Below are 25858 nucleotides of genomic sequence, written 5' to 3'. Positions count from 1 at the left end.
CAAAAACACTAGTTTAGAAGAAAAATATTTAATAAAATTGCAATTCTTTATACATATTAATGCAAAATATGTATTAAAAAATAAATGAGTTGCGTAAAAAAGTTATTTCGATGTCAATGGCTTCATAAAATCTAACAAATTCGTCTGACGACACAGCGCCTTCTTTTTTTCACGCAGAATTTCTTCGTAGCAAGCTAATAATTTTTTTTATTTCTTGCTTTGTAGCTATAACGTGTTCTTTGTTGGAGTCCGTTTTCTAAAATTTTTAAGCCCTTTTCAATTGAGCTGAGACCTTCTGTCAAGCTTGCAATTGTCATGTGCTTTTCTGGTGCAACTGAATCTGAAGTGTCGGATACTTCAGTAACGTTTTGCTCACGCATCTCTATGAGCTCATTCATTGTCAGCTCCTGACTATGTGAATCCAACAGCTCGTTGACATCATCACCATTGACTTCCAAATCCAAATGGCTGGCAAGATTAACAACTTCTTCTATCACATGAACGACATGATCAGTTTCTGGCGTTGTTTTCGTCTCGTTTTTGAAAAAAAAAATGGACAAAGTTTCTTCCAGACACCATTCAATGTTTTTTGTGAATTTCATCCCAAGATTCTTATGGCATCTAAAACATTGAATTGTTTCCAAAAGTCTTTAACAGATATCTCACTATTTTGTCTCATAGCTTCATTCAGACGTGCAAACGAACGCCTCGTGTAGTAAGCCTTGAATGTTTTGATGACTCCCTGGTCCATCGGTTGAAGCAAGCTGGTTGTGTTTGGAGGCAAAAACAACTTTCACATGTGGGTCGAAATTAATTAGGGTGGCAGGAGGGTGACCGGGTGCATTGTCAATAAGAAGCATCATTTTAAATGGAATCTGTTTAGACTTGCAATAACGTTCGACTTCGGGTATGAAGTGGTGACCAAACCAGTCCTCAAAAACGGAAGCTGTCACCCAAGCTCTATGACTTGACTTCCAAATCACTGGTAAGCTAATTTTAGATATACTGTACACCAAACGAAAAAATCATGAACCGCGTAAGTTGGGGTATTACTGTACTCAGAAATTTTGGATCTTCATTTTTTTCAGAACATCTTCACAAACTTGGAGTCTTCTCTTTGATCTTCATTCAAATGTTTTAGCACCATCATTGCACACACTTTTTTCCTGCCTAAATTTTCAGTTAAAATTTTCCTAACTGTTTCTTTGTCCATGTTGAGTTCTGATGCAACCATTCTAATGCTTAAACGACAGTCACTTCTAATCTTTTTCCTTACCCCATTCACATTTTCATCAATTTTCCTGGGAACCAGATGACCTGGTGATATATCGTCTTCTGCATTTCTCTCCCCCTTCTTCTGTAAATCTTATACCATTCAAACATGCACACTCTTGACATGGCATCTTCCCTATAAACTTGATGTAATAACTCATAACTTTTAGTTGTTGTGTTCTTTAGTTTTGTTAAAAATCTGAGGTTGTTTGATTCTTTTGTCTGTTGTTTTTCCAGCAAATTGCAAAAAGGTAATGTAAACTTGTTTCACTGCAAAGTGAATGAGAATGTCTGAACGTAACTTCACAGATAACTAGGAAAAGGTTCAAAGGTGAACTGTTGCTTTGTTTTACAGGTAGTGCTTTGTATGTAGTGACTGCATGTTCAGTCTCGTAATTTAATAGCCACACCTCATATACCTAACTCTTGTATGCACAGTCACTAAAAGGTATCATTTGGCTGCAACCCAAACAGACATTGAGCATTGAAGACTTGGAAGGCTGTTCAATCATACACTGGCAGTTTGGAAATAGATGATCAATAAGGCACGGATGACACAGTGTTAGAATTGAATACAATGATACCATTGGAATCAAGGTGCCTGGCATGCCCCAGAAAAGAAAAGCTAAAGTAATGCCTGCACAAGTCCACCACTCGTGAAAAAAACTGTCAGATCAGTCTTCCAAAGCCAAACACTGAATAAATTTATACAATGGGGACTACAGAATAATTTTGATTACTTGAATGATTTGTTTATTCAGATTAATCCAGTGGCTGTATCCATACTAGTGGTGTTGCTGCCACCAAAAATTCCATCTAAATTCTGGAATCATACTCTGTAGAGGTGGGACAGTGATCGATTCCTGCTTGCAGTGGAGTTGCTTGTTTGTTATTTGGTTTTTAGGAGCATTAGCAACTAAGGCCATATTGCTCCGGGGATATGCGGTGGTCATTCCCTGACCTTTCCGCATCCTCCGTATTTGGTGGTCACGGGCTCGAATCCCGGTCTAATCAAGAAGCGTGTGCTACGCACTGCCGCTCCTGCCCACCTGGCTACGGAGGCGCCAGTGGAGTTACAATTCTAGTGAAATCTGCCATACCTTTGAAACATAGTTACAAATTTTCTTAGAAGTTTGTAACTGAATAGGAATAGCATTACTTCTCACTTTAATTTATATTCCATCATCATAACCTTGCGCCCAGAATGAACCAGTGCACACCACCTATCTGTTTACTTGGTGATCTCTGGCAACCATTAATTGGGGATGCCCTATTGTGAGTACAAGCAATAAACTATCTGAAACATACCTTGACAACCGTAATGACTGTTCAACTCTATGGGTTCATCTGCTGCTGTTGAATAGTGCTCAGTAATCATTTCCTCATAATCTGTTCAGTTCATATATGGGACATTTCGTATATCCTACAGGATGTACTAATTGGAATTTCAGAAAAGCAGGCTGAAATAAATACTCCACTTTAGTCCACCTTGACAATGAATATGTTTAGCAACAGCAAATTGATAATATAACTAATCAATCATATTAGTCACATTTTATCTGCATCAAATATCTCCATTCCAAAATGTTACTCACGTGTACACTAAAATTAAAGGTGGAAAGCAGATTGCTCTAAAAGTTAGAATAAAACCTCTCATGAAAACAGCTCCATAAGTATCCCACTACCATCTAACTAATTACAATCAAAAACTTAAGGCAAAGCTAAACAGGTGAAATGGAAAACCAACCCTAACCCTTCAATGACCTTTGTTTCAACAATTACAAACCATACCTGACTCCTTCCGTATCTGGAAGACTTGAATTGGGAATTTCAACTACCAAATGGGTAAGTTTCAGTCTCCAATAATGCATTTGAATGGGTTGATCTATTCTCTCCCATTGACATTACAGTTGTTTTAGTAGAATAATTTTATACTATATCTGCCTCTTTCTTTTATATGTCCTCCTCTCAGTGCATTAAAATTGGTGACAGAAGTAATAAAGTTAGTTTTTCAACACACCTCTTACTTCCATACAGTGAGCCCTTTACTTACTGTGACATAGCTGAAACAGTTACTGACAAAATCTCCAAATATTGTGGAAGGGCCAGATGACATTCACTGCACTTAGGCATCTGTGGGAAGCTGATCTCTACATCTTATTACTCTTCAACAACTGGTTCTATTTAAAAAACACTAAACCTCTCTTATGGTGTCACTCTTATTTGTGCCATACCAAGGATCCCTCACTAGTCCAGAACTATTGGCTAAATTCCCCGACAAGCTGTTTGGGAAAAATTTTTTAAACTTCTTGCAACTGCAAGAAGTTTTGTATTATCTACTTTGTATTATTTGATTATTGTATTATATTTTGAATTATCTTCCATGTCTGACACCGGAACATGTCAATATCATGGGTTCAAGAGGAGGGTGTCCCACAGGGCAACTCTATTTGCCACCTTGATTAACAGTGTGACAAGAGACCTTCCAAGAACCATTGAAATTTATGCATATGCTGACAACCTAAATATCTATGATGTGGTCACAAAGGAACTGGATGCAAAAAATAATTTTGATATCATTTACTTGGATTTCAGGAAAGCTTTTGATACTGTTGTATATGTAAGGTTGCTGTACAAATTGGAGCAGTATGGCATTAGGGGCAAGTTGCTGCTATGGATGAAGGAATGGTTGAGTGGGAGAAGACAGATTGGTAACCAGTGAACAGTGCTCTTCGGGGACTAATGTTATTAATGGAGTATCCCAGGGTTTGGTGTTGGGTCCATTGTTGTTTTCTATATTTATCAATGATATTGATGAGGTATCAGGCTAATGACAATACACTGCTGCAACAGGATCTGGAAATGATGGACTCATCATCGTCAGAAATACAGTCCGCTGCAGGATGACTGCTTCTCCAGCAACTTTCAGTTTCTTCTGTTTTGTGCAAAGCTCATCCATTTATTGCTCACAAACTCTTGAATTTCATCTGTCCATCTCCATTGTTGTCTTCCAGTTTTTCTTTTATCCCCTCTTGGGTACCATTGTGTTACTTTCTTAGTCTATCTGTCATCTTGCCTTCGAGCTGTTTTTTTTTTTTATGAAACCCCCAAACACGAAAGGTATCAAAACCTATAGTACTTAGTACCGTGCATGGGTTGAAGTAATCCATGTGTTTCTCTTCTTATCCAACAGTCTGATTCCTAATATAATTTGTTCCAATCTTCGTTGTGTGGTTTTCAGCTTCTCTGAAAACCACACAACGAAGATTGCAACAAATTCTCTGTCATTCTTTTGGTGAGACCAAAGTTTCACTTCCATGTCATAGTGGGTAGTATACATTGGTTCATTATTTTACATTTCAGACAAATTGGAATATTGCTCCTCAGTATAAGACTATTTCCTGAATGCTTTCCATCTGAAGTTTATTCTTCTTGACTTCCAACCATTTATCATTATTACAGCTAATGATTTGTCTAAGATAAGTGGACATATAGTGTTATTGTTATGTGGTTCCCGTGGTTTCCCACAAATCCACGTTAAGTACTCTGTGAACATAGCAAAGCCAGTCTGTGTGGGTTATGTGTGAGTAGTGTGTTGTTCGACTGGCCTCTTCGTTACTGGGATGCGCGATCACCAGGAAGGAGCCTCCCAGCATCCGTCCACTGCCACGAGGAGCCTGACCAGGGGGGTAAAAGACATCCGACGGGCCGTCCAAACTCCTGCAGGAGCGAGAGTGGGGGTGGCCAAGGAAAGAGCAGAGACGAGACAGGAAAGTGGAAGACAGGGAAGATATTGGTGGATGACAGAGCGTAGGCATCCTCCCAGGCGAAAAGGAGCAGGAAGAGTGCCAGGTGGAGAAGGAGTGTGGGTAGGAAGAAGAGAACAGGTGAAGTTCAAATTAAAGAGTCCAGGATCGTCACAATGGAGAATCACGGAGCGGCGTCGGCAGGGCTGGCCTCAATTTTCAATTTTGTGACTGGAAGTTTCCGGTGCTGGGTATCAGATACTGTGTGGAGGAGGTTATCCAGGAGTAGCATTTGGGAGTTTCAGGTGATGCCAGCAACGATGAAAGACCTCGTTGGCATAAATGGTTAGTGCACAGAAAACATCGTTAGATTCCAGTAACTTGGTTTCTGGCCGAAGTGATGTAGTGTGGAGGTCTAGGAGTAGTTGGATTTGTAAGTCTAAGTATACGTTGCATGAGTGCATCACGTGGTCCCAGTCTTCAGGTTCTCCACAGGTACAGAGGGCATCCTCGACTAGGCCGAACTCTAGAAGGACCAAGTGGCCAGTTAATAGGAAGGAAGCATAGACATTTGGGAAGAACCGAGTGGAACGTTGTTTGTTGATGTAGGTTACCTAGGGGAGGAAAGGTTTAGTAGTTGCACCAGTTGTGGAGTTATTCCAGCAGGTTTGCCATAGGTTTATCAATTCTAGCCACACACGTTTATGTTCCTGTTTGATATCGGTATGGGTTTGAATAGCAAGGAATTCTGCATCCTTATTCTTCTTCCTTATATCTTCTTGATGGCATGAGAGAGTCCGATAAAAGCGACGTGGAGGTCCAAGGGAGGCAGCCTGTTAGTACCTGTAGGGCGGAAGTTGATGTCGTTCTACATGTGCGGGTCATTTTAAGTAGCACAAGTCTTTGAATTTGCTGAATTTTATGTTGAGCATGGTACCATACTTCAGCTCCATATGTGACAATGGTGTAAATACTGCTAAATATAGAAGGCGTTGAGTTGGTCCTTTATTTTATTTATTATTTTTTTTTTTATGAAAACCCCAAACACGAAAGGTATCAAAAACTATAGTACTTAGTACCGTGCATGGGTTGAAGGAGAAGTGGATGGGGGGGGGGGATGCCGGAAACTTTGCTCTAGAGACTAAACATGGGTTTCACCACTTCAAGCCTCCAATAAGCAAAGTGGTGGTATTGCACCGGTTGATGAGAGTCATCTAAGACCCCAGTCCTTGCGGGTAAAGCGTGCTAACATAGTTACGTAATTTTTTATCTTTTCTTTGATAGCTTGGATATGGGGGATGAAAGTTCTCCTGTCGTCCAAAATTACTCCTAGGTACTTCACCGATCAGTAGTTTTTCAGTGGGCGGCTATTAAAACGTATGGTAGGAGGTCTGGAGAAGTCCAGTTTGCCTTTCAATGGGAGGGTTTTGCTCTTCTCAGTGGAGACTGAAAGTTTATTTTCCATGGCCCATGCGGACAGTGCAGAGAGAACAACTGCAGCCTGGGTTTCTATGGTGGTACAGGTGGGGCCCTCGATGATGATAACCATGTCATCAGCATAAGAAAGCTGGGTAGTGTGTGGGTAGTCCCTCAGGAGCCAGTCGTCGAGTATCATATTCCAGACAGCTGGCCCCAGGATGGAGCCCTGGGGACAGCCTCGGGTTAGATGTCAGGTGATGTGGTGATATTTTGTTTTGATGCTGACCTTGCGGTTAGAGAAGTAGCTTTTGGGGCAGTGGTAGAAATTCCAAGTACAGTTAGAGACTCTGGCCCTCTGAAGAACCACACTGTGTCAAAAGCCCCTTTGAAGTCAATGAAGATTGCCAGTACATAAGTTGAATCCGACTATTCTGCAACTCTGAGGGTTTTAGATAGAGCATCAGTTATGGAGCACCCTTGTTTGAATCCAAATTGAAGCGAGGATGCCAAACCACTGGCTTCATATCGGGGTTGGAAGCGGGAGAGCAGCAGTCTCTCAAAAACCTTGCCGAGAATGGGAAGCAGCGCAATTGGGCAGTATGCCTTGGAGGTACCTGTGGGATCCTTAAGTAAGAGCCTCAGGTTAGCATGCTTCCAACGTGATGGAAAGTTACCCTCATTCACACAGGTGTTGAAGAGCTGAAGAAGTATCATTGGAGCTATGACCCAGAGATGTTGCACAGTCTCGGCTTCAATAAAATCCAGACCAGGAGCTTTACCTTTTTTGATTTTTTTAATTGCTTCATCGACTTCCTCCTCTGTGAATGGTTCCTCTATAATGTCTGGCTGGGAGCTGGAATTTTATACTGCTACCTTCCTGTGGATGTCAGAGTTGGTGTGGTCCTGATATATTAGTTCATCCAGAATCCGGTTGATTGTATCTTCCCAGTGTGTAGTCTCAGATGGGCCATCAGAGCGGACAGAGTGTATGACATCCATGGATCCCAGCTTATTCCTCACAAGTTTGTGGACGCCGGATTCCGGTTCCCCTCAGTCTCGACAAGGGAATGCCAGGAGCTCTGCTTGACATGGTAAATTTTGTTAGTATATTCACGGCGGACTGCTTTGAATTGGTCTCTCTACTGTTCTATGATGTGAACAGGTTCACTCCTTCACTTGTGTTGGTACTCTTTGCGAGCGTGCTTCAGAGAAGTGCACAAGTTAGCGAGTTCCTGCGACCACCGTGGTACAGATCTTGTGTTCCTGGAACATTTTTTCATGGAAGTTTTGAGAAGCAGACTCTGCACATTGTTCTTTGATTGGTAGGAGTTGCTAGCTTGGTCATGAAGAACATTGTGAATTACATTGTCAAACTGGTCCCAGTTTGCTGTTTTAGTAGAGAATCTTACAATATCCTGGATAGGCACTTGACAAGGGAGGGCAGAATCGGTGACACTGTAAGTGATGAGGTGATGGTCTCTAGTAGTGGCCGTGTCATTCACCTGCCAATGAAGGAGTCTATTGCGAAGAGAAGAAGTAGTCAGTGTGGTGTCCAGGTTAGACTCTCCAGTTCCCAAAGAGGTTGTTCTGGTCTGTTGATTATTTCAAGGCCGCGTGAGGCAATGAATTCATATAACATGTTTCCTCTTGCATCAGTAGAGGTGTTGAACTATTGTGTCGACCAGGCATTTGAATCTGCTGCTATAATGACATCAGTGTCCAGGAGGTCAAGAGCTTGTTCCAGTCGAGCTATGTGCAGGAGGATATCTGTACCAAATTGGAAATATGCTGTTAGGACTGCAATACAGCTGAAGCTGCCTTCTATTGTAGCCTCAGCAAGGTGGGGGAGTGCAGAGTGATTCTATCTGTGTCACTACTAGGTCTGGATTGCGGATGATGACAGCAGCGAGGCACAATTTGTTTGTCATCTGGATTTTCCTGAAAGCCAGGGGGTAACCAGAGACCCTTCCACGGATGCAGTATGGTTCCTGAAGGAGAGGAATATCTAGATTCAACTCGTCCATTAGAGGATGAAGCTGTGTTGCCACTGAGATGGATTTTTGAAGGCACGCTCCATCCCACACAGTGATCGCAGGGTTTGTTAATTGTTTTGCAATTTGAGCATTTAGGAGGCGAGGCTTTGTTGGTACAGTCCTTGTAGAGATGCCCTGCCTCAGCACAATGCCCACATATTGGTTGTTTTTTAAGATACTTAGCAGAGGTGTGCCCATAACCAAGACATTTGTAGCATATCAGGACTGATACAAAATCTTTGAATCTGTGGGATGACCAGCCCAGAAAAATTCTATCCTGGCTGTGTAGGAATCTCCTTATCCTTGGGGACACTTCTATAACCCAATTGAGTCGACCACGAGTCCATGCATTGGTGGAAAATTGAATTTTCATCTCCTTAATGGCTTCTTCTTTGCTCATGGATTCAAAAAGGTTTCTGTTATACACTTCCTCCAGTAGGTCATCTTTTTGGATTGAGCCATCTACATCAAACACAATTAAACTTGGCCCCCTGAGTTTGGGGTTTTAAAAGGTGAGAGTTATATCTTCAGCTGTGCTGCAAGACTTGTGTTCTAGATTTGACTGTGACTGCTTCCAATATTATCCCTTTGTCGGGAATTTTGCGAATGCTTTTGATTTGGAGATTGTCTGATTTTGGTTTTATCTTCTTTAGGACGGTGTCCTTCACTCCATCGCTATCTGGAATGTCGCACCCTTCTCTACCTTTTATAATCAGCATATGCTTGTTCTGTGTGGTGGGGATCTGAGGTAGTTTGAGTGTGGCAGCATAAGACAACTGGTGCTGAGTATCTTCATCAGAAGCTTGGTTGGAGGGTAGCCTGGTATTCAGAGCTGCTATAGTTGGATTTTTGGTTACCTCAGATAGGGTTTTATTAGTTTGTTGGAGTTGGGCATTGGTGGCCTTCAGCTGGACATTTTCTATAATGACCTCATATAACTTCTTCTCTAAAGAGCCCCAGCAGCGCGAAATTTGTAATGATGCGGCCCTGGTGATGGTGCTGTTTTTGCTACGGAGGCAGCATTCCATTTTGCGCCTCAGTTTGTGTATAATTTTCAGGTTAGGAAAATCTTTGCTGAATAAATTCGGCATTTCATCCCATTCCTCTTCATCCTCCCACTGTTTAGAGGGGGAGTGAACCAGATGCTTCGGGTCTTTTGAGAACCTTTTTCTTGAGGGGGAGGTCTCTTTGTGGATGCTGCGGGAGCACAATCGCTGTTCCCCCCATTACAGTCGGCATCGTCGCCGCCTGGAGAGTTGTCCGCAGCAGGTATGCTGTGTTCATTTACCGCCAAAGCCTGTTGTTTCGTGGTCCGAATTTTGTTTCTAGTCATCGCGATCGAGGAGGGAACGCCCTCCGAGTTTTCTTCCCCCGAGGACTGGTGCGGTTGCCTGCAGGAATGCAGCAAAGCTCTACGATGTGCATTTCCTTTTCCAGCCATTATGCAGAGCTATAAGCAACAGATGCCAAATCAAGCATTAACTGGGGAAGGGTAGTCAGTTTACTATTCTGCAGTAGAATCGGAGGAAGAACAATAGCGTTTGAGTCTATTGGGTTAACTACAGGTGGTTGCGGGCAGGCAGGCAACTACTGCCGAAGTCAATATAGCAACCAAAAAGTGCTCTTCACAGCAGTGACCTTTCGGCTTTAGCAAAATTGTTCAAACACAAAATTAAAATTAAAAGTTACTTATCTGCTATAAGGCCAGTGCCTCCATGATAAGTATATGAATGCATATATGATGTCCAAGATAAGTATATGAATCCACCTTTTCAATTTCTACTCCTTCAATGATTATATCTGTTTCTGTGGCATACTTGTTCATCATTACTTTTGTTTTAGCCATATTCATCAACTGTGCATAACTGATTAAGATTTTCCTCTAATTCTTCAGGATTATGCCTTATGATTGCAATTCCATCTGACAAATAGTAAATGGTTTAGGTACTCTCCATTCACATTGACTCCTTTCTGCGACCAGTCTAATCTTCTGAAAGCTTCCTCAAGGGCAGCAGTAAACAACTTTGAAGATATTGTGTCTCTTTGTCTAGTCTAATGAAGGAGGTAGCGTTAAGAGTCTTGCCAGAGTCTGTGTCATGTCTCTTCTTCCTAATTTTAACAACCCTACCGTAACTTCATCTTCCCCTGGGGCTTTCTGATTCTTCATTTTCTTCAAAGCATGTTCTACCTAATCAGGAAAGGTATTTGAGTATTTCATTCTCTGTTCATTCAGACCAGTGGAGAATGAAAAAGACCTAGGGGGTGATTATGCAGTCAGATATGAAGTTTTCTGAGCAGTGCAGAGTGGCTTCCCAGACAGTTCATGGAGTCTTGTCAATGGTATACAGGAATTTTGTAAGCATGGATAAGGAGATGATTATCCCATTGTATTAGTCAATGTTCAGGCCACACCTTGAGTACTGGAGGCCTAAGAAAGCTTAAGTTATACAAATTGCAATGTCTGGAGACTTTGGCACCTGCAAGGTAATCTGACTGAGTTGTATAAGGCTTTGAATGGTTTGAGCAAGCTTAATGCTAATGGGATTCTTCCTCTTGCTCAGATTACACACTTGTGGGGCATAAATTCAAATTGAGGAAAAACGGTTGTAGAATAGATATGCAAAAATTTATCTTTAGCCAGCGAGTGGTTGATTGCTGGAACAAACTTCCCTCTGTCGTAGTGGAAGTTGTTAGCTTAAATAAATTCAAGAAAGAACTGGACAAAGTTTCGGTCCGAATTGATAGGTGAAATGGGAAGAAGAGTTTTTTTTGTTGTTGTTGTTGCTGAAAAGCTTGCTTTCTTGTATCATATACCACTACTCATGCTATTCTCTTATCAATCATGGAGCATATCCACCATTGAAAGTCAGCTCCAACTTGCTATAGCCAAAATAGAATCCTGGGCTTTACACTCAGAAATCGCAGTGGTGCAATTCTGCTCAGATAGCTGAGCAGAATTGCACCACTATGCAGTTTTTCAAATGACAAACTTCATCCTAATCTGCTGATGAACAAAGTACCAATTTTATTCCTTTATACAGCTTGATTTTTTGGTTTGATACTAGATGACGAATTAAACTTAAAAATCTAAAAATTAAGTCTCATCCATGTCATAGGGTTCTAATTGACACACACACACACACACACACACTCCTCACTCTCTGTAGAATCCTTATTAGTGCCTGTGTGGACTATGGATATGCAGTATATGACTGCAAGGAAAAGTACTTTATGGCAATTAAACTCCATTCAACAAGTGCTACTAGAATTACCTTGGGCACTTTCAGAACTTCCTCTGTTAACTTCCTCCTCATCAAAGCCTGTGACCTTCTATTACATCTTTCAGGAAAACATTGCTTTTGTTGTATACTGCAAAAATTTGCAGCTTTCCCTCATGCCCTAATTGGAGGTGCCTGTGAAATATAGAGTGTGATTTATTCTATAATAGCAAACCAAATGAAAACCGTCCTGTGCAGCTTAGACTTAGGAAACTTATTCAAGTTTGGAATATTGAAATATTCAATATATTTCAGGACACTGCACCACTAGATCCACCTTGGATAATTATTTCTGTCTTTTATGATTACTACTTTTCCCCCCTTGAAGTTTCAATTAGTTACATATAGTTTATTCTCTGTCAAAACCAGAGACCTACAAAGTCAGTACTGATGGACCAAAATGGTGCTGCAATGTTCCTCTCTTTCATCACTTCAACCTTATTACTGGTAGCATGCAGTATCTATACTATAAAACTAGCACTGAATCAGATTATCGAACTTTCTATCTTGTCTACTTTAATAGGCACTGATTACTTCAGTGCAGTTTCTGCTGTTCTCACCCTATATTTAAAAAATATACAATCTCCGTTACTCTCTCTTACAGTGAGTTTGCCTACACTATAATGTTTTGCTAGATCCCTTGCCATTCTGGAATAACAGGAACAAAAAAGCTGATGTTGCCATGAATGTCCCATGATGCCACCCCACAACCCTTCCAAGTGCCCTATACAGGCAATAAACATATCATACAAACAGCTAGCAGAGATTGCTGGTCATAACTATGGCAAGTCCAAGATAATAATAAACTCTTACAGATTAAAATGGAGTCGCAACTATTCATCCACTTTCTAAAAAATATCTTTATCTGCTGTATGTCCACGTAATGGCTGACAGAATAGCAAGTCTTCACCTACACTGCCATTATAACAATATCTGACATACACTGGTGTGCAACGAAAGTGCATCACCTAGGAATTTCACATTTCTAACCCTTTTCCATGATGGTATGTTACATTAATGACTAGCATCACAAATAGTGATGCTAGTCAAATAAACAAAATATATTTATTAATAGTTAAGGCAAAGCTAAGTAATATTTGACAGGTGCTCTCAAAATATTCCAAAATGAGCATTTGCAACCTTTATACAACAGTTTTGGTAAACACAGCAATTATAGCTTAAATGTTATCAGAAACCCTCAATTTGCTTCATTTTTTCATTTTAAATGGAAAACAAAATGAAAAGTTCACCAGGTGCAGACTAATATTTAGTTGAACCACCTCTGGCCTGATGACAGCAGCACACCGTCGAGGCATTGACAAGATAATTTTCTGAAGATAATCAACTGAGAGTTCGTGGTTCCAAACACGAATTATGGCTTCCTGAAGTTCACGAAGGGTCTTTGGTTTCTTTCTGGCAACTGCAGATTCCACACGATGCCAACAGTTCTCTACAGGATTCAGGTCCAGGCTGTTTACTGGCCAGTTAAGAGTTCTAATGGACTATTCTTCCAATCATTTTTTCACCTGTAACAAATGTAAACACATTACTGTCGAACCTCTAATGCAGTAATGAAGCTAAAGTAAATACACAAGTGCCTACTTACACTTTTCGCCTGATGACAAGGAGCAGAGTCGTTATGAAAGATGCAGCAATTTGGCAGGTTGAAATGGTCTGTAATGGTTGGCAGCAATTTGCCTTCCTACATAGTCAGGTATCCATTGGCATTTACGGAACCTTTTATAAACTGCAGGTGACCTACTCTGCGACATGAAATGCATCCCCATATCATTTGGCTGATAGGGAATTTCACTGTAGACACCATAAAGTCTGGATGGTATTCTTCACTATGTCTATGGCGAATTATTTGTCTCCCATCAGAGCCATGCAGGTTGAATTTCTTCTAATCTGAGAAAATAACTGGACTTCCACTGCTCAGAGGTCCATTTGACATGCTCCTTACACCAAATTAATTGGGCCCTTTTCATTTTTTGTGTGAGGAGGGGCTTTTTCTTAGTCCATTTTTGAAGAGGCGTCTTCTGACTATTACTGCACTTGCTACCACTTCTGCAACTCTTGCACAGCATGCTTATATAGCTGAAAGTAACAGCTAATGCAATATTACGTCATCACCTACGCGTGTCAGTTTTATCTGATATGATCTGTAAGAAATATTTGAAGGAACAGTTGCAGGAAAATTTGACACAGGAAAGAGCTCTTGATGCTGGTTCTCCTGCAAATCATAGCTGTACTTGTTGTGTAGGGGTGGGGGGTCTTTGTGTGCTTTCGTTGTTGAGTGTATGAGGATCTTTAGTGCTGAATCAGCTTTCTGATGGGATTTTACGAGAACTTGAGTAACAGGGTTGGTGCCCTCAAAAAAATTAAAAAGAGAGTCCCTTTGAGCACTGAACTGCCCAGTGCAATGCTGGAGACTACGCTCAGGCAGCACAAGGAGCAAAAAGATCCTCTGTGGAAAGAGTTCATGGTTACATGGGAGCTAGCTGTTGTCAGTGACAAAATTATCAGGAAAGAGAACCAGAGCTTGTCGGCCTGGAGCAAAAGTTCATGACGTTGTAGAGCAGCTATCATATTTTAAGGGCACAAAAGGAGTTATTTGTGTACATGTTGCTGCTAATGTGGATGTACTTAGCAAGTAACAAAAAAGTTGGGAGTTAAGAGCAAAATTAAAATTCCACAATTCTTTTCAAACATGCTGAGAGCTGTGTCAGTAAGTTCTGCACTGAAGAGAACTGCCAGGCTCATGGAGTTAAATTTTTCTAAGTATGATCTGTGCTTGTTGACAGGAGAGACTGTTTTTACAGTTATGGGATACACCTAAATAGAAGGGGTACAAGAATATTTACTAGTGCTATCGAGACAGTGTTAGGTGGGTCAGAAAACTGCTAACTTGGGTGGACGCACAGATTAATGGGTTAACATCAGCCATGGGACAAATAAATTTCATGAATTTGAAGTAATCTTCAAGTAATCAAATGCAGACAATTGTGGATATATTAGAGACATGATATCACTTAAGTTATAGTGGATGTAAAATTTGAATATGGAGAGTACAGTGTGTACAGGAAGAACAGACATAAAGGGAGGGTTGATGCTCGTAAAATGTAAGGCAGTGCATCTAATTGACATGGATGGCCAGTGCGCTGTTGAGTCAGTGTGGTGTGACATAAGCACCGGGAAAACTAAAATGAGATTTGGTGTTTTCTTTGCCTAATGACTGTGATGAATGTAACAAACATATAGTGGGCCAGTAAAGCAGAATATCTTCTAATGAGGAACTTTGTAAATTTCCAAATAGTGACTGGCTCATGTGGGTTGGTCATTCATAGATTGGCAAGACTTTTGTATATTTATCAGATAAATGTTTTTTACAACAGCATGTTAGAGAGACAACGGGAAAATGCAGTACTCTGGATCTGATTATTAGCAGTGACCCTTCATGCTTTATGATTCTGCAGATAAAAGACCCACCTAGTAGCATTGGTTGTAGTGTGTTAATGTGGGATTTGCTTAAAGTTGTAATTACTGTCAAGGGCAGAAGTAAGAGCTTTTGCTTTTATAAAAGTGATTAAAGTTGGCTCAGACAGTTGATAAATTCTATGTAGTGCAACCCACTGATAAAAGTTACCAATGGCAGAAAATGGAAATTGGTGAAATAATGTGCACTTCAATCTACCTTTTAATTTCTTAAAGAATTACAGATTATTCTCAGATGTTTTTTGGTACTTCCTGTACTATTACTTAGGACTGCGAAAACAGCAGTACCGGTGATTTGATTTACATAAAGTTGTTAATTTGATTACAAATTTCTTGTTTGTTAAGGTTTAGTCTTTGAATTAGTTAACAAAATTTTACTTGCTTCTGTAGGTTTGATATTTCATCACCTGTTTTTTTTTTTTTCATTATTAATAGACATACATAGAAAAAACATCTGACTGTTAATATATAATTAGTTTAATGGATTTACCATCTTGTGAACTGGAACGAACTGCAATTAAATATACCATGTGTATGACAGACTTTTAAAACTTGGCTCACTTTTTTACAAGGGTTTTTTTTTTTTTTTTTTTTTTTTTTTTGAGGTAATACTGTTACTTCTCAGATCACTCAAAATGTAATGTAATGTGCTCCAAAACATCTTTTTACAATGTCCAGTTTGGTTACCAGTGATAGCTTTTTCTGATTTTACATGTATGTTATTAGCACTAACTTGGTCTGGGCAGGAGTTGAAGCTATCTACATGTCAACACTAAAATCATGACTCAGACACAAAATGCAGATAGTGTAAGTAGTCACAAACAGTGCAAAAAAGCAAGCCAAAACGTACATCAGCCAAAAAAAAAAAAAGCTTTCCATATAAACCCTACCCATACCCTCTAATAGTTTATCTAGTTCTTCCTTGCATTTATTAAAATTACCTGCTTGGTGACTGAAGGCAAACTTCTGCACATCCATCTTGCTATCATCCTATTTCAATTTGAATTTATGCCCCTTCATGTGAGTAGTCTGATCAAGAGGAAGGATTCCATCATTGAGCTTTTTCAGTCCATTGAAAGCCTTAAACATAGCAGAAATCCTCACAAGATTTCTGACTGTGATGGATACCAGGCACCTCACAGGTGCCTAGTAGTCAGATGCTGCAATGTACAGACTTAAAGCCTTTCCTGGCAAGAACACTCCATTGTTCCTTTCAATAACCTCAGTGCTCTTCTACACCCATTCAGCAGATCTATATCTTTTATAAAATGAAGCTCCCAGACCTGTATGCAGTACTCGAGGTGTGGCCTAACCTTAACTTTGTGATAAACGCCTCCTTATCCTTGCTAGCAAAAGTCTTGTACATAATTGGCAAAACTCCCTAGCCTGACTGTGCAGCTATCATCTTTTGTGTCCTTAAAAGGTGATAGCTGCTCTACAATCCATGGCAGACAAACCTTTTTCCTATTCCACCCGTGATTTTTGTTCAATATATATTTTGATTTCCCTAACGATCCCATCACCACCTATACCTACTTCCCCTGAGTCAAGGATGTCATTGTGTAGTCTGGGTTCAATCATTGGCTGCACAGGTGAGTGGTTAATGGGTCTTCTGTCTTCTGCCCCCCTCGAAGGCATCATGTATTCTTCAAGATGCCACACACACAAAATAGTGTACCCGATGACTCTGTCATATCCTGCTACAGTTACATTTGCAGTGAGGGAACAATAGCATATTGTAATCCTGATTTGTAGAACTGCCTCAGCAAACTGTCCTCCCTCCCTCCCTCCCTCCCTCCCTCCCTCCCAAACCATAACATTCCTGCTAGTTTTAGCCTTTTGCTTTGCTGCTGTAGTGTGAGGCATGGTTATAGTCACTTTAATTTAAAAGCTACATCCGAAACTAAGAGATGCTAAAATATTACTTCACTAATCCCCCTTATTTGATGGTGATACAGAATGCTATTTTAGATTACATTATGCTATTTATAGTTTAAGGACTTAATAAATTACTACTTAATATAACTATATACCTATGTAATAATACAAAAGGCTACTATATCATGCTGTAACCACAAATTAACCAATTTTATTAGTTAAATACACATAACAAGTGCACTATTAATTTTAAAGAAAAATTTGTAATTTCTAATTTAAAAAAGTCCACATGGCAGCTCCCAAAAAGCAGTCTGTTTAATAAAAAAAAAAAAAAAAAAAAAAAACATAGTTTTGAACAAAATGGCATCCATTGCTCAAGAAACTGCCAGATCATCCATTGTGATGTACCATGAACTCCTAAATATTTGTATCCACAGACAACAAACTGAGTATTTGGTGAAACTTATAAGTGCAAGTATTTGCTGTGCTGTTCAGAACATCTTTTTGGAAATGTACTGTCAGTGGAACCTGTATTTACAATAACAGTTTGCAATATTGTTACTCAATTCATTCAAAGTCTCGAGAATGAGAGTAGCCTTGTGCAGGCGAAGTTTTTACTTCTCCTGGAATAGAGAAGTTTTATTAGCTTAAATTGGCATATTAGCTTATTTTCTAGAGTAGCTTTATATTCCTAGTTATGATACTTAGTTTAAAGTTTAACTTAGATAGAGATTTTGTAGGTATTACTTAGTATCGGTAAAGGGTATCAAATCCACGTGTTACAAGTTGCAGCTTGCTGAACGAGAAGTTTTTTAGCCACATTTAGCTGCTTTATTGTCCAATTGTTATATTAAATTATTTTCTATAAGTAGCTTATAGACCTAGTCACATTTTGAGTGATTTAAAAATTAAAAACCATTTTTATTTTCAAATCACTCAAAATCACTACATGTAGTATAGTTCCAGTGCTCATCCAAATTCAGGCTTTATAGACTGTCCAGTTTCCAGTGGAAATTTTTCCAATAGCTTTGCACCTTCACATTATTGAACACTTGTTGACTCAATTAAAGAGAGGTGGGGGGGGTTGTTCTATCTACACAGTAAACTAAAACCATTTGCCCAGATGCAAAATGCACATAAATAATATGCAAACAAAAATTAACCAAAATCAGTATTGCTGAGTCGTGTTCCTGTTTGCAGTGAATTTCCCCGTCTGGAAAGGACAGTTCCTAAAGAGAAGTTTAATAAATATCAGCTATTTAGGAAACCTGAGTAGGCACTCCCTTTCAAATTACACTGCCAGCCATATGATGATGTGTAAAGTGTTTATTTTTTAAATAAGCAAAAAATGGTGCAGTGACCATAGTATTTTCAGCTGTGGACACAGGAAACTTCTGGAGGTACAAACAAATAGCTACAGAAAATTAGCACAGAGATGAAAAATTATTCATGGATGTGAAAATAACTTTTAGGCAATAAATGCAGTTTTTAAAATTTCTCCTTATTATAAATTGGGAATGCTTTGCAGCATTCCAAGTTTGGTCTGGAATTCAGCCATTTTGTGTTAATTATAGTACCGGTTAAAAGTAGAGGTAAATCAATCAATAAAATCCCTTTGAAGGCAAATACTGTGAGTTGCAGTTCATTGTAAAATTGAATTATTTTCAGTGGGTCTCTCAGTCACACAAACACCTAATGGATAATTCCCCCAAGGCATTTGCAGTGAATTATGAGGGAACAGAGCACAATGCTGGGGAAGGATATCAGAAAAATCCAATGCTTTATTGAATAAACACTGAGTGAGTAAGGGAACTGTAAATGAACTTCAAATACAATACTAATTGTATTGTATTTAGATACCAATTGTATTGTATTTAGAATAAAGAACCAGTTCCTTATTTGATGCCATTATTATAAAGGGGAGTAAATGTGCTTTCTGTGAACCAAATTGAAATGAATTAATATTGCAAAAAATAATAATAATTAATAATATTTTGCAGATTGATGTACAATAGTCCTTGATTGTGGAACTTCAAATACATTTGTCATTTAGGCGAACCAGCAACCCAGATAGCACCCAGACTTTTGCCCATATGCATCTAGTTCTCATCTGTATGAAAGTCCAAACATTTAGTTGGTTAACAATAATACGTACAGAGCTTCCAGCTAGGTCGCCCAAATATCAAAGAAAATAAGAGATTGCATTACTTGACCACTTGGCCTCGTGGTAAGGATGGGCCATCACACCCCCTCTGCAGGTTACCGTCCCCACCAGGAGGAGGTAAGCCACTATCTTAACTTATAACAGTTACAGTGATGTAAGCTGACTCAACTGTCAAATACACAAAGAAGTTTGAAATATGACAAACTATCCCAAGTCATGTTTGGCATTCACAATTTCTCACAGATATGAAGTAAAATATAAAGTGTGTTGATGTCTAGTGGTACCAGGGGTTTCTCCCCCCCCCCATCTACACATTGCTTTCATTGTTGGTCGACCAGTTTGCTGGGAAGGCCAGGGATTTAAACATTTGTGGATTTTGTATATGTGTAGTGTTATGTATCATTGTTCATCTGGCTGTTTAGCCGCTGGGGCCCAATGTTGAAGTTTTTACTTTGGCAGGCCCTGCCACCTAGTTTCCTGAGATTTCAGTGACTGGGCCTTAAAAAAAAAAAAAAATTGGTGAGCACCGGAATTAGAAAACCCAAATGAGGTTTATGCGGTTTATTTTTTAAGTTTTTTCAGTTTGTGTGGGGTATATATTAGGCAGAGTATGAGGGATGGGGGGAGACAGAAGTATGGTAACGATAGAGAAGGCGACCCCAGGATGTTCAGTGTGTCAGGCCTGTGCCCCACTGGGAGAAGAATAAGGGTTGGCATGTGGGGAAGAGGCAGGCCTGTCTCCCCCACCAGGGGAAAGGGGAGTAAAGATACCAGGCAAGGGAGCCCAGTATAGATCGCCATCAGGCATTGGCAGTGGAGAGCACCTTGTCAAAGTTGGGTATCTGGTCCGATTTAGCGTCATTCGTGGGACAGAGGTTCCATCTGAGATAGGTTGATCGGATGTGAAGTGTGAGAGGTGCCAGACAGGTGAAAAAAACAAAAATACAGTTCAGCCTTTACTTTCTGGTGAAGCTTTGAAAGTTATCTTGACAGCCAAGTCTAAAGATGAGGACCCCATTGTTATAAAAAAAATCTTTGACTTAACACAGGCAGCAGTATTGTGCCAACTTTCCAGATGGCTCTAACTCTCACCGTAGGTTTTGCCGTGGTAAAACCTATGGCTTTTGTGGTTAATTTATTTTTTATTGGTTTCATAATTTCTTTTTTGCTGTTATATGATAGCAGCAGTAATTACTTAAATATAAACATGCTTATTAACATGCTTCATTATTGATTTTGCCTGGTTCAAGAATAATCGATTTATTTATTTATTTATTTTTTTTTTTGCCTAAAAGCTCCTTTTTTAAAAACTCTTGTTTTGGCTGAAAAAAAAAGCAGCTTTTTGAAAGTCAAAAGTTGACAGTTTTGCTGTTGGTAACAGAAGAAGACTGTTGGTAAAATTGACTGGTAATAGTGATATAGCAAGAAAATTAATGAACTTAAGAGTATATTAAAGAATTTAACCTTCTATAACCTAATCTTCTTTATATATAGTTATTAATGTTTGTTAATAATTAGATATTAACATTAGATGTTAACATATAATATTAGATGTTAATAAACCCCTGGCATGATGCCATGAAGGGTATTGTAAGGTTCACCGGTGCCTTACAATAAAGATCTTATTTATATAGAGAAGGTTAGAGAATTTAAAGTTAGTTAATTTTTAAGTTACATAAAATTATTGATCCATAATAGTAATACAGAATTTGAAAAGATGTGTTAAATTTTAGTTAATATTTCTGTGGTTTTTTTTCATTTACAATAAATTCTTCATTTCAGTGAGCATCGAGCTTTGTTGGAAAAGTGTGCAATGACTACATTGAGCTCAAAGTTGATAGCAGCCCAAAAACAGTTTTTTGCAAGGATGGCTGTTGATGCAGTAATGCAGCTTGATGACCTGCTTCCTCTAAATATGATAGGAATTAAAAAGGTTCAGGGTGGAGCATTAGAGGTAACTAAATGCTTGAATTGTTTTAATAATTAGCCAGTTTCCATATGGGCAACCTTGGCAATTCCACGTGACAATTTTTAAACAGTGCTAATTATGATAAAAAGTTAGACTTGTGACATGATTTTTTTTTTTTTTTTTTTTTTTTTGTGTGTGTAAGTCTCACTTGATACATTGAATTTAATTTGATTTATTGAAATATTGCTATTTAACTAATTACACCACAAATTTCTGGTGTTTTGAGAATACACTGCTTTTTATCTGGCCTCAACTGATGCTCTCACACACACACACACTACTCTGGCTCGCACCAGTCTGGCAGAGTAAAGATTTCAGTCTGGTGGACTATCTAGCGACCAGCCTGCAAAAACTGTTGTATAGCTGTATCCTGAAAATGTAAGGAACATTGGATCTTGCCGTGGTGCCCATCTTAACCTCAAAATACATCAATGATGCTGCATAATGAAAGAGATGGGGGCTTGCCAGAGTATTCTGGAGATTAAACATGGGTTCCACCACTTCAAGCCTCCAAGAAGCAAAGTTGTGGATTGCCTGGTGACACATAGGGGCCACATGCCTCTGTGTGTTGTGGATGCCAAACCTGTTGGTTCACACCTGGGTAGTCATCTCTAGCATACAAAATATTGTACTTCAGGACTTGTACACTGGGGTTATACCCATGGTTACTAACAATCCCACCATCATGAAAATCCAAGCAAAGGATTTGTTTGTCAAGGAATGACCGGACTTCACCGAAATTTAGTCCGCTTGACTCAGGTGTCATCTCCACATAGTGTACGCAACCCAGGTAGCAAGTCCGGCTTGTCATACCCGAGTGTGTTTGATATAGCCTTTAAGGACCGGGGATTCAGGTTAATGCCATTGTAGAGCAATTGTCAGATATGTTTAAAACTAGAAAGGGATATTGTTGTACACTCATGATATTATAAATTGGAAATTTGAACATTTAATTTACAGGTAGGGCATGTTGAGAAAAAATCGCACATTAGCATTAAATTTGAAAGTGCCTGCAATTCTGCAGAGACACGTTAGGAGGGAGTACATGATGAGATCTTTGTCAAGCAGTTGGGCGCTGCAGATTGTGTAAGTCTCATGGAGTTAAATTTTTTTAAACGTGGGCAGTTGTTAACAGGCAGGACTGTTTTTACTAGGAGCAAATACAATAAAATGGAAGAGGTGCAAGAATATTTGCACCCCTTCCGCACCATGGGAATGGTAATGGCATTTTGCATTTATTTTTTAATTAGCCTGTGAGACATAAAGGACAGTTAGTGCAACGTATGTAAGGAGCCACTTCTTGTCCTGCTCACAAATTTTCAGACAAAATGAAGTTCATATTATTTCTTTAGACATTATAGACTGTTCTAAGATTTAATTCTGTAACGTACCTAACATGACATTAAATGTGCTTTAAAAATTTTTGAAAGCACTTTTAACTTCAGTTGATACCAAAGCATAAGTGTACTAATGTGCAACAATGTTTCCCTCGACTGATGACCTGTTTGAGAGGTTTCCTTTATATATCCATCTGATATGCACAGAGAAGATGGGTCAGAATACACTAGACGCTGCCAGAAACTGATTACAGCATCAAGAGCTTGAAAAACTCCTGAATTCAGAACTTCTCATTCAACAGTCCAACCAATATGGACAGATAGATCAAAATCTAAGTATGTGAAAATTAAAGTATGAAATATCTTGGGAACTGAGGATTCTAGGGAAAAAAGACTGCACATTTGGAATCAGCATTAAAATACACTAACGTCTATCCTGTGTTATTTGATGTTATTTTCACAGTTGTTCAATGTTATTTTTATACCTGCCTAACTCCACCAGCTTAAATTTATTGTGTTTTATAAAAGTAATACACTTTCTAGCTCTTTCTTATCAGAAATAATGCTAGCATTTCCTCTTAAGCAATTACCAACCGTAATTGCTGGGAACCAATTTTTTATTCAATCAGAAAGATAAAAAAATCATAGAAAATATTATAATGATCCAGTGATATAAAGACATAATGATAGCCAGTGGACAAACAGCAAGCTATAGCTATATTCCATTTGATTGAATTGCAGAGAGAACCACAGTGTGGATCTTGCAGAAAAAGTCATTCACTTCTTGATGCAAGAGTAATTTTATTTTAAATTATAAAAATTGGCATAAAAAAAAGCAGTAAACAAATCAGCTTTCCTGTTCTGATTAAAAATAGATTATTTATTATTTTTTAATTGCTCTCATAGTACTGTATGTGAAAATTTTAGCTTTTTTTTTTTTTTCTTTCTAATCATTAAATCACTGAGCTGTTGCTAGAAATTGTTAATGCTTAAACAATTAATTGTTTCCAGAAATATTTATATTTCTCTATCTAGTTCTGATTTGTTCCCATTAAATTGAATATTTGTTCTAAATATTAAATTAAACAAAAAATAATAACTGTAGATATAATACTTAAACATATATGTTCACTCCTGCCTAAAAGCTTGGAATCATTTCATTTTTCTTAATTTTCAAAGTTTTTATTAAAATAGGACCAACTTGTTTACCAATTTTTATTAAAACATTTTCTGTTATGTATAAAAATCAAAAAACTTAAATAATATTTAAGAATTTATCCAGAAAGGTGTAAAGGACTCCTGATTGTTAAGATGATTCTAGAGTGTTTTGCAATAATATAAATTGAGGGGTAAGAGCTGTAACTTATAAAATCAAAACCTATCATTCAGAAAGAGTGGTGTAAGTTTTGCTTGTTTCTCAATAAACATGCCAAGAAATAAGGGACTGGATGTTGAAAAAAAGAAGTGCTATTATAACTGTATAAAATTATTCCATGAGAAGTATGGGCAAAAAACTACGTGTTTCATTTAAAGGAGGGCAAATTACCATTCGACAATTCAAGAAAACTGGCAGTTTATGGAGCAAACCACAATCGGGATGACCACGTGTAACAATGGAAGCACAAGGTATGGCCATAACACTGATTTCTAAATGCAATTGACGACTTACTGCATCTGAAATCTGAGCTGAGTACAAGAGGAACAGAGAAACTCCCATGTCTACATCCACTATAAAACTTCATCTTTAACAAACAGGGTTTCATGGTTGTGAGAGGTCTATAAAACCCTTATTAAAAATGAAAAATCGAAGGGAGCATTTGGCTTGGGCTAACAGCTATCAACATTGGACATTTGAAGAGTGTAAAAATGTGCTGTGGACGGATGAATCCAGATTTGAAATTTTAGATCCAATCATAGAGATTATGTCAGACAATCAACTGAAGAAAAAATTAAGCTACATTGTATGGTGATTATGGATCATGATGGAACTGACACCGTGCTTGACCGTTGGCAAACACAATGGTTGATCCATCTTGCTTCTGTTTTTTTGGAGTGGATAACATTGTCAGAATAAAAAGAATTTTTAGAAAAGAAGGCTATAAAAATAACTTTCTTGAACATGATGCCATAGCTTCTGGACTTTGTCAGAAAATTTATATAACAATAAGACAATGACCCTAAATACAACTGTAAGTCAGGCAAATGGAGTACCTGGCCACACCATTTGCCTGACTGCAGAGATTTTATAGTATCATCTGGGCTACCGAGTCCATGAAGTCTGCCCAGAAAAGAGGTGAGAGCCATGTCGATCAATTCGGCCCTGGAGAGATTGTACAAGGCTCAAGGGTAGAATTTTTCTCAGCCTAGTCTGTGCTTGTTAACAGGAGAGACTGCTTCTACAGGGATGGGATACACTTAAATAGAAAGGGTGCAAGAATATTTGCTGATACTATCGAGGCAGGGTTAGATGGGTTGGAAAACTGCTAGCTTGGGGGAATACACAGACTAATAGATTAACAGTAGCCGCTGGCAGAGGTAAAAGTGATTCTTGCACTACTTCTATTGAAATGCAATTGAGCAGCAGCCTGGAAAGCAAGGCAATGGGAATTTCCAGGACTGCTGGGAGTCATGGTGGAACAAGTAAATACATGGGCAGTGTTAGGGTAACTAAAAGTAGAAACGGGTGCATGTATACTTGCATGTACACCAATACCTAGGAGTATAGTTAATAAATTCGGTGAGCTTGAAGTGCTAGTCAAGACATCAAAGGCAGATATTGTTGGGATATCAGAGACATTGTGTCACACAGACATAAGCAGGCAGTGCAGAACTAGAATTTGGGGAGTACAGTGTGTACAAAAAGGTAGGAGGGGTTATGCTGTTAGTTAAGAAACACCTAAAATCTAAGGAAGTGCATCCAATTGATGTTGGTGGACAATGCAATGTTGAGTCTGTTTTTTGTGACATAAACACTGGGAAAGAAAGAATGAGAGTAGGTATGTGTTATAGGTCAAATGAATCTGATGAGTATAGTGAGCAATTGTGCAGAGAAATGGAGTGGGCCAGTAAATCAGAATGTCTTATCGTAGATTGGTCACTCACACACTAGCAAGGCTTTTGTGGATTTATTGGATGATTGTTTTCTACAGTAGCATGTTCGGGAGGCAACTAGAGGGAGTAATGCTCTTGATCTGATTATCAGTAGTGATTCTTCATGCATCAAGAATCTGCAGATAAAGGAACCACTAAGTGGCAGTGATCACAGTG

General features: G+C 38.8%; 1 protein-coding gene across 1 annotated transcript in view; it reads left to right on the top strand.

Annotated features, from left to right (window-relative positions):
- Positions 1-25858, top strand: part of CCT7 (chaperonin containing TCP1 subunit 7) — a 298828-nt gene that overhangs the window by 105774 nt on the left and 167196 nt on the right. Inside the window, exon 6 of the mRNA XM_090377862.1 lies at positions 21068-21239. Coding sequence (XP_090233988.1) covers positions 21068-21239 — 172 coding nt within the window. The remainder of the gene's footprint in view (positions 1-21067; positions 21240-25858) is intronic.

The sequence above is a fragment of the Mastigoproctus giganteus genome, chromosome 7 (assembly GCF_048544385.1).
Source record: "Mastigoproctus giganteus isolate SK-2022 chromosome 7, ASM4854438v1, whole genome shotgun sequence".
Lineage (NCBI taxonomy): Eukaryota > Metazoa > Arthropoda > Arachnida > Uropygi > Thelyphonidae > Mastigoproctus > Mastigoproctus giganteus.
Note: the sequence above shows the minus strand (reverse complement) of the source record. Positions and strands in the feature narration are given on the sequence as shown.